Consider the following 10355-nt stretch of genomic DNA (forward strand, 5'->3'; position numbering starts at 1 on the left):
ACTCAAATTATCCTAAGGAGTGAATTACTCTCTCAAATAAGAGGTTCAGTTGCAGTACTTAGGGATCGAATCCACAAGGAGCTAGGGAACCAATTAAATCTAGTCAAATTATTAATTCTAAGTGTTTGTTGTTTTATGGTTTAAAAGTAAATAGCAATCCTAATTGAGCAAGTCTATTGCTCGACTAACAAGATGATTGGGGGTGTAACTTACTGGAAGATATTAGATGCAGGGTTTCTATTCAGGTGTTGGAGATTATAATCCTATAGATGCCTAACAGTTGCATACATGATATATTAGAGCTCAACTCCTTAATCACAGTGATCAGCGATGACAATGTTTCACTGGTTAACTAACTAGATCTTGGATCTCAACTGTCGTCTTTTGATCACAAGAAAGTGTCGATCGATGATCCTATAGGGATATCGATCGATACACCTTTCGCAATATCGATCGATTGTCAGAAAACAATATCGATCGATGCTTCTAGCTAAGCCCTAGGCGCAGGTTGATAATGCTCACTAGTCTCCTAGATCAGCGGTTAGCATCTCTCTAGCAGTCCTAGCATGACAGATTAGATTCAGGACAGGATGGTCAAGGATGTTTGACTCATGCTAATTCTTAGGTTCATGTTCTAGTTAGCAAGGCTAAATCAAGCATTAATGAACAATCAATCAAAGAATATCACAACTTAGAAAATCTATAGTTGGGGCTAATCCCTCTAACCTATTTGAACCTTGAATCTAACAAGTGAACTACTCAGACATAGCTAAGCAATTCATGACACAAAATATAGATAAAAACTGCATAGAATAGAATAGATGAATCAATGGAGTTCCAATCACAAATCTCTCTATGATTTTCTCTCCTAAAACTCTCTGCTGAAAATAAGAATAAAATGGTGGCCAAAAGCTCTTTTGCCTCCTAACACTTAGGCAAGTATATAACTATTAGGTTAAAAACTCGTCAGGGGTAATCTTGTAATTTGGTGAAGCCTTAGGTTTAAAGTCGGCTGGAACCAAGTCGCGCATCTCGCGTCTCGACGTCGATCGATGGTTCAGGATGTACATCGATCGATCATAATCTTCAATCGTCGAGGTTTTTCTTCTGTATCGATCGACGGCACTGGATGTGCATCGAACGATTGCTTCTTCTTAGTATCGACCTCTAATTGTCAGCTCGGATGAAATCTCTTTTAAGCTCCTAAATGCTCCATAATCATCACTTTACTCCAAGATACTCATGAACCTGAAAACATACCTAATAGGATAGAATATATAATATATAGATAGTAAAACACTTATATACCATGGATGAAAATGAGTCAAATCCATGGTATATCAATGCTTCATACTATTCTTGAGAGAGAGAGCTGTGGAGTGGAGAGAGATATCTGTACACCTTGAGAGAGGGAAGATCTTGAACTCCCTTTGTTTCTTTACTCTATTTTGTATTATTCATTTATTTAAGTATTATTCATACCATCATAACCATGTTTCTTATGAATATGTCTAAGTAGTCTTATTGTTAGATTTAGGTTTCTCAATAGGATGATATATGTATTGGTAACTTGAACTGTTGCTAGGGTGTTTAGAAATATAGTTCATTCATCTAGTTGTGCTTAAAGCTAAGTTTAGGATTGATCACCCCTTTAAACTTAGATCTTAGGATTAATTGGGATCAAGCCATTGCTTGACCCAATACCTGAAAATAACTAGTGTGATCTAACTGACTAGATACAGACGAGAGTTGGTCTAGTAAGTTGGAGAATACAAATCAAACTTATCCGTAAAGCTTTCTGGAAGAAGTATCGATTGACGCAGCGATAGCCTTGTCGATCGATATTTCGAAAGGTGTATCGATCGATATTCACAAAGAATTATTGATCGACACTTTCTCGTGATTAAAATACGAGAGTTGAGATCCGAGATCTAGATTAGATAATCAGATAGATTATACCTTAGTTTGAATTCAAAAACAATTAATATTAATAAACCCCTAATTTCCCAAATTAAGTTTCACTTATCATACCTGAGAATATACCTGAATCTAGCTTTTTCACCCAACCGTTAATAACCTCAAAACAATCAATCGAGCAATAAACTTGCTCACCAATTCATTTACTGCTTTAAAACTTATAAACCATTAAATCTATATTTATTTCAAGACCATAATCTTAGTATAATCCCCAGCAATGGCGCCAAATTTGATACCACTCAAATTACCCTAAGGAGTGAATTACTCTCTCAAATAAGAGGTTCAGTTGCAGTACTTAGGGATCGAATCCACAAGGAGCTAGGGAACCTATTAAATCTAGTCAAATTATTAATTCTAAGTGTTTGTTGTTTTATGGTTTAAAAGTAAATAGCAATCCTAATTGAGCAAGTCTATTGCACGACTAACAAGATGATTGGGGGTGTAACTTATTGGAAGATATTAGATGCATGGTTTCTATTCAGGTGTTGGAGATTATAATCCTATAGATGCCTAACAGTTGCATACATGATATATTAGAGCTCAACTCCTTAATCACAGTGATCAGCGATGGCAATGTTTCACTGGTTAACTAACTAGATCTTGGATCTCAACTGTCGTCTTTTGATCACAAGAAAGTGTCGATCGATGATCCTATAGGGATATCGATCGATACACCTTTCGCAATATCGATCGATTGTCAGAAGACAATATCGATCGATGCTTCTAGCTAAGCCCTAGGTGCAGGTTGATAATGCTCACTAGTCTCCTAGATCAGCGGTTAGCATCTCTCTAGCAGTCCTAGCATGACAGATTAGATTCAGGACAGGATGGTCAAGGATGCTTGACTCATGCTAATTCCTAGGTTCTTGTTCTAGTTAGAAAGGCTAAAACAAGCAGTAATGAATAATCAATTAATGAATATCACAACTTAGCAAATCTATAGTTGGGGCTAATCCCTCTAACCTATTTGAACCCTGAATCTAACAAGTGAACTACTCAGATATAGGTAAGAAATTCATGACACAAAATATTGATAAAAACTGCACAGAATAGAATAGATGAATCAATGGAGTTCCAATCACAAATCTCTCTATGATTTTCTCTCCTAAAACTCTCTGCTGAAAATAAGAATACAATGGTGGCCAAAAGCTCTTTTGCCTCCTAACACTTAGGCAAGTATATAACTATTAGGTTAAAAACTCGTCAGTGGTAATCTTGTAATTTGGTGAAGTCTCGGGTTTAAAGTCGGTTGGAACCATGTCGCGCATCTCGCGTCTCGACATCGATCGATGGTACAGGATGTACATCGATCGATCATAATCTTCAATCGTCGAGGCTTCTCTTCTGTATCGATCGACGACACTGGACATGCATCGAACGATTGCTTCTTCTTCGTATCGACCTCTAATGGTCAGCTCGGATGAAATCTCTTTTAAGCTCCTAAATGCTCCATAATCATCACTTTACTCCAAGATACTCCTGAACCTGAAAACATACCTAATAGGATATAATATATAATATATAGATAGTAAAACACTTATATACCATGGATGAAAATGGGTCAAATCCGTGGTATATCACAACCCGACAACCAAAATCAACTGTATCATTTCTCACAGATAACAAGTTTGATGTAAACTGAGGCATATACAAGGCAGTTGATTCCCTATCAAACAACCTATGGTTCCATATCCCTTCTATCTTAACCTTATCACCATTTGCTATAAGAACATTTCCTGAGGCAGGCTGGACATCACTAATCAAATTTCTATCACTAATCATGTGATGGCTTACTCCTGAATCGATAACGATATGTTTAGAATCAAGAGAGTGTGTACCAGCCTTCTTGGATGAGATAAAGGCTTTGATAAGGGAATGAATGTCACTCATGGTTGCTGGACCATCAATGTTGGATGCACTATCAATACTTCTCAACGTTCCTCCTTCATTTGAATCATCACTGAAAGATGAATACATGGTTTTTCCTTGAATCATTGGATGCTCAAACTCCTTGATTACATTCCTAGGTAGATTCAAGTCACTTCTTCTTGGCATATTGCGCTTCTTATGTTGTTCCTTAGTCTTTTTGTACTCTGGAACTAACACCATATTTGAATTCTCCCAAAAGATAAAAGGATGAATCCAACAGATTTTGAAGATAATCTGAGAAAAGAATAGATTTGCGAAAGCTTTTGTGAGGTTCGGGAGCTTAAGGCTCTGATACCATGTTAGAATAAGATAATTATTTGAGAGTTTATTTCTGGAGAATGAAGAACTTGAAGAACAAGAGAGAGAGAGAGAGATGGAGATTTCAAAGTGTAAGAGAGAGAAGGAGAGAGAATTATTTTCCTTAGATCTTGAAAAATGTTATTACAAAACATTATATGGAAGAGGAGAATAACTAGAACAATCTTACTCAAGAGGCCAAACACACTTGGCTTACTAGGGAAGATACAATAAAATATATGATTATTTTTACTATAGCTCCGCGAGTACTGTTCATACTGGCTAGCCTTGCTTGTTTCTCTTTGGCAAGCCTTGCTAGCATTCACCTTGGCAGACCTTGATGGTTGAAAGCTTCTTCCTTTTATTTTAATACTCAACATTTTCTTCTTCATCTCAACACTTCAACCCAAAGCCAAGCCCCCATCTTCTTTATGTGGTAATCATTGATGCTTCTCACCACCACCCCCTTTTTCTTATCTTCTCTTCTTCCCCTCCTTCAATCTTTGTATTGTTCTTGGTTCTTCCTTCAAATCTTCCTCTCTGCTCATGTGTGCGGAAAGGACGTTGCGTTCGTCTCCGATCGTTACCACCACTGCCTCTTGCAAACTAATCACCACCGGATTCATTGTATCAAGTCCATAGAGTGATAGAGTCCCTTTACTCTTGTTGGTGTTTTGTAGCAGAACCAAGATTTGGAGGAGAAAGCGACGTCAGAGCTGCCGCTCTTCATCATCACTCAATGCTCGAATCTTCACAATCCATCGGAGATTCACACCGTTATCATATGAGCCGTACCAAGCCACCAACGTTGAGATCCGAACAAATGAGATCACCATCCACTCTTGCTTGCATACCAAGCATTTTCTTCCCCACTTTCAATCGACTACTTATTAGTAGTATTTGTCTTGAGCCACCGGATACATATGGAACGAAGATGATGAATCGAATGAATTTGAGAGAGACTAATCAAATTCAGAGAATAGGTAGCTGAGGTGTAGAATTTGGAATGATGTGTAAACAATGAAATGTTTGATTGATAGTACAATTTTTTCATTTATTGACATGACACAACTCTACAATGATTTAAAAGTCTGATGTGTCATCTTGCTGGAGAGAGCTTTGTGATATTATTGTGTTGATTCTGTAAAGAAAAGAAATTCATCTATAAATCTTATAAAGTGAGAGATTAATACGTTTGCTACCTAAGTAGCTCGCTAAACTTTGAAAAGGATTGCTGTTCAGTCATATGTTAAGTGAGAGTTTGGCTCCACACATTTGCGATGTTCAGAGCATCAGTATCAAAGAGAAACTCTCAAGGATCTCTTATCTATATTTTACATTTACTGAATATTTTTATTTTCACTAAATTTTAAATAGAAAATGTGCTAGACCAATAAACAAGGCACACAGAGAATGAGTCTTTTGAAAAAGCATGGGAGTTTCTTCGTTAACAAGTGTCTCTCATATTTTTTGCTCTTATATATAAAACATTTACTACTATGTGGTTTCCACAAAAGTTACATGTCTTGATTGCTTCATATATTTTTGTAAGTATTATAAATATATTCTTTTACATAAATATTTTTTTATGATATAACGAAGTAGCATTTCCATCAATAAATCATAAGTTCTAGAAGCTTGTGGATTTCTTTTGATTGTTGTACATTCTGGGAAGGACATATAATACTATACCTGTGTTAAAATATTCAGAAAGATGAGGAGATGTAATATTATACCGGTATTAATATATTTTGGGAAAGACATAATATTGTAGAGTGACCAGAAGCATTGGAATCTAAGCAGAAAAGGGGGAGACTGAATTATATAAAAACCACATGATTATACTTTTTATGGTAATAGTAAAGGTTCTTCAACAATCGACAAATAGTCAGTTGTGGAACTCTGTACGATCTTTTCATATTAATGGCCTTTCATCAATTATTATTAATATGTATAATGAATTAAAGATACCCTAATGAGTCGTCTTTTTTTAGTCAATCTTGTATTCTTTTTGACATGAATATTCATGGTTAACAGAAACAATTTTCTGATATTACGTACTCTACTAAATAAATAGCAAAAATACAAAATGAATGAATTTACTAGTATATTGGTTAAAAATTAAAAAAAAAACTGGGTGAAAAAAGTAAATAATAGAAAAGTTGATAAGAATATAATTAGTTAAAACTAAAATGGCAAATAAATTAATTAATTAAAATCACACATTTACACCAAAATATAGTTTATTAATTAAAGCAATATTTACCTAGTTTTAAAGTGTATATTTTAAGATAATTTGCTAGGTTGATCAACTAAATAAATAAAAATCAATTTGCCATCCTCTCTTGACCGTCTTTCAAAACTTTGGGACCATACGACTTTGACTCTCTCTCTTTCTAAAATCTGTCCATCTTATTTGGCTGCTTCTTCTCTCTACTTTTCTTCACTTTAATATTTTCTATCTTTTCAAATAAGAAAATAAAAATAGAACGAATAACTTTCCTTGATCAAAAAAAAAAAAAAAAAAAGAACGAATAACTTTCCCTCCCTCCATACTCTCTCTGGTTATCACATAAGCTACGCGATGGAGCTCTCTAATTATCTATCCTCCTTCCTCATCTTCATCTTCATCTTCAAATTCTCATAATCTTCTGTTGTGTTTGGGAGAAAGTGACATCATTCTTCATGGATGCAATCTTCTTAACGGATGATCCGAATACCCGGAAACAATTAATTGGGTCGCTAGCTCATTCTTTCGGATGCATCTACGTTTCTCTCTGGTCCTATTATTTTCCTCGACCGTCTAAGTAATAATCATCATATCTTCCTCTTTCTTGATCCTTACATATATATACCCATTACACATGTCATGTTCATATATCTTTATAATGTATGGTATATATTTACTATTTTATTCACAAAGGTGCATTTTATTTTTTGAGCTTCAGCTACTTGATATCATTCGATGGATATTACAATGAAGCATCTCACGAGCCTTCTACGTCTACTGGAAGTTTAGCGAGAAGATTGTTCCATGAGTATCGCCAATCCGTCATTCCTCTCCAAAATGGGTAAAATTATTCACTATGAAGACATAGACATGTGCATAACGTCTGAGTTCTATATATATACACATGCATACTAGAATATTGTATAATCTAAATGTTTTGATTATTCAATGAAGACATATACCAAGCATGGCGTTCATGAATAATCTCCCATACCTAGAGATTCAGACACAAGATATTCAAAGACTTGCTTCTAACGACGCACAGCGTCTCTTCTATCAGGTCATTATCAATTCTAACCAATAATGCTAATACCATTTCTTGTCAATGATATGAAAATTCATTGCTAATCATTTCCCTACTCATTTCATCAAATTTCGCAGGAAGCCAGGATTCAGGTACATTTTTTATTTTTTGTACAACTTCCAACCAAAATGTAATAGAGATATTATATTCAATTTATGTATATATAACGTTGTATTGTATATGTATAATGATCAGACGGTGATATTCATGGGTTGTCGGAGCGGGGAGATCGAACTCGGATTGACGTATGATGCTGCAAATGTATGTATTTATACGTATAATATTTAATTCAATAAAATCATTATTATTATTTTTGTCTCTCTTTCTCTATATAAACATATATTAATACTGTATGTACATGTACATTGACCCAAACGACAGATGAAAGTAGAAGCAAGTCTTCGAGATTGGTTCCCTGAAGATTTCAGTAGAAAGACTTCTCCGGTCAACTCAGACTATCTCCGGCCACCGCCTCCTCCGTCTTCATCCTCTTCCTCTCTTAGATCACTAGACAGTCCCCAAAACGCCTCCGAATATTCTTCTCTCTTATTCCCACTCATCCCTAAACCTTCAACGACAACTGACGCCGTTAATGTTCCGCTGCATACGCTGCTAGCTCCGGTCACCACAGCAGAAACAACGAACAACATGATCCATCAACGACAACAAGAGCCTTTGTTTCGCAACCGTGAACGTGAGGAGGAAGTAATGACGCAAGCTATCTTAGCGGTTTTGTCGACGTCTTCAAGTCCTTCGTCGCCGCATCGAAAAGGAAAGGCCACCGCTTTTAAGAGATACTACTGCGTGGCTAGCGGCGGCGGTGTGAGCGGTAGAGCACCGCAACCGCCGAGTGTACGGAGGCAAAGTATGATGAAAAGAGCTATTTCGTTCTACAATAGGCTTAACATTAACTGGAGAGAGCGTTTTCCTAGGGAAAACGCTACCGGCGGCGGCAGTGATGGAATCGGTGGAAGCGGTGGCGGGCGTGGGCCAACCGCAACGCAGTTGCATCATATGATATCGGAGAGGAAACGGCGAGAAAAGCTTAATGAGAGCTTTCAAGCATTAAGATCTCTCCTTCCTCCTGGAACTAAGGTATGTGCTACCATCTTGTTTTCATGACATAAGTTCAATTTGTATACAAGAATTAAAATTCCTTAACCTTTTCAAACTTTAACTAAAAACGTATTAAACACTTTGGCTAAGATTGTTTCTTTTATATATATATATGATCACAATACTTTTATCATGCTGTCTATACATTAGATTTCTAGGTTACATATAAATTTCATATACTAACCATGGTATATGTTTTGAGCTAGTGTTATGGTTTCATTTACTAACCATGATATATGTTTTGAGCTGTTATGGTTAGAAAATATATGTATTTGAGCTAATGTTATGGTTAAAACTTTTGAACAGAAAGATAAAGCATCGGTCCTCACCATTGCAAAGGATCATCTAACTTCTTTGCAAGGTGACATTTCGAAACTACTAGAGAGAAATCGAGAGCTGGAGGCTAAGCTAGCGGGGGAAAGAGAGATGGAAAATTTTTTACAAGCCGATGAGAGGTTTAACGTTCGTATAATACATATACCCGAATCCACATCCAGAGAAAGGGTTTTGGATCTAAGAATTGCTCACAGAGGAGACAACATTGGGGCTGATGATTTGATCATAAGGCTTCTAGAGTTCTTAAAGCAAATCAACAATGTGAGTTTAGTATCAATCGACGGTAAAACCCGAGCTAGAGAAGATGGAGTTACTTCGGTCGTTCTCGTGAGCTTAAGGCTCAAGATTGAGGTAAAATAACAATCTTCATTCTATTATCTTATTTTGAGATTTGTTAATTACCTAAGGTTTGCAATTAACTTATTAAAAAGGACTTACTTTGTATAATTTTTCTTTCAGGTAAAAGATTTTTTTTAATAATACCTTTCTTTCATTCATTTTCAATTTTGTATAAGTTAATTACTCATACTCATTGTTAGTCAGGTTATACAGAAGGATTAAGTATTTTGTAACGCTAATAGTTGCATATAGTTTTTTGGTCTACTTTTTATAAATTAATATCAAAAGAAAGTTCACATTTTCTAACGTGTTATTTAGAACTTGGTGGGATTTATTCAAGAAATTGCATTGATTGGTTGGATTATTTGTTAGGTGGTATTTATGTGATATATACATCCAATTTTTCTTAAAAAGGTCAAAATTTTCTCTTCCACAAATTTATTTGATGGTGTCTATATAATTATGTATAATTGATAAGATCAGTTGATAACCACTGGTTCGATCTTGACTAAAAGATTTTAATAGTCGTTGTGAAGAAAAGAAATAAACGTCAAAGTTTGATTGTTTTGTAGGGTGAATGCGACGAATCAGCCTTCCAAGAAGCAATCAGAAGAGTTGTTGCTGACTTGGCTCACTGACAACAAGTTTGATTATTTCCTAAATCCTAACCATATATTTAATTCTTATAATCATAGTTTCGTTTCTCTTCTACGCTTACAACTTAATAATATACATATAAAATTAATGATTGATGTTATTTACGGACAGTCTGTTTTGTTACGCTCGCGTCCGCGGCTCATATCGTTTTCGATGGTCCTCTTCGTGTTCTTATTACTGTTGACTGTTTCAGCCGTTCGTCGAGTCTTCCGTGAATCAATCTTGACCCATTGTTTCTGTCAATTATTATTGTTATTAACGACGTATATAGGCAATATTTATTTAAATGAAGCTGATGTAAACTTTTCTTTAAATATACATGTTGGTATATTTTATTTAGAACTTTATGATTGATGGGTAATGTATAATTTAGTATTCAATCATTGTACT

The 10355-nt window shown here is 35.4% G+C and overlaps 1 protein-coding gene across 1 annotated transcript; it reads left to right on the top strand.

The window, feature by feature from the left end:
* Positions 1-6372: 6372 nt before the first annotated feature.
* Positions 6373-10075, top strand: LOC111211997 (putative transcription factor bHLH041). The gene is made up of 8 exons (XM_022713365.2): positions 6373-7010; positions 7152-7274; positions 7388-7493; positions 7595-7609; positions 7713-7778; positions 7899-8612; positions 8940-9320; positions 9881-10075. The coding sequence occupies exons 1-8, from the start codon at positions 6889-6891 to the stop codon at positions 9944-9946; spliced, it is 1593 nt and encodes a 530-aa protein (XP_022569086.1). The 5' UTR covers positions 6373-6888; the 3' UTR covers positions 9947-10075.
* Positions 10076-10355: the final 280 nt, after the last annotated feature.

This window comes from Brassica napus, chromosome C2, assembly GCF_020379485.1.
Source record: "Brassica napus cultivar Da-Ae chromosome C2, Da-Ae, whole genome shotgun sequence".
Taxonomy (NCBI): Eukaryota; Viridiplantae; Streptophyta; class Magnoliopsida; order Brassicales; family Brassicaceae; genus Brassica; species Brassica napus.

Bases quoted from the DNA above. Each gene is read 5' to 3' on its own strand.
- LOC111211997 (XM_022713365.2), top strand. From the start codon at position 6,889: ATGGATGCAATCTTCTTAACGGATGATCCGAATACCCGGAAACAATTA. The intron at 7,011-7,151 runs GTAATAATCATC...TTTGAGCTTCAG, and splicing joins TATTTTCCTCGACCGTCTAA to CTACTTGATATCATTCGATG. The intron at 7,779-7,898 runs GTATGTATTTAT...CCCAAACGACAG, and splicing joins TGACGTATGATGCTGCAAAT to ATGAAAGTAGAAGCAAGTCT.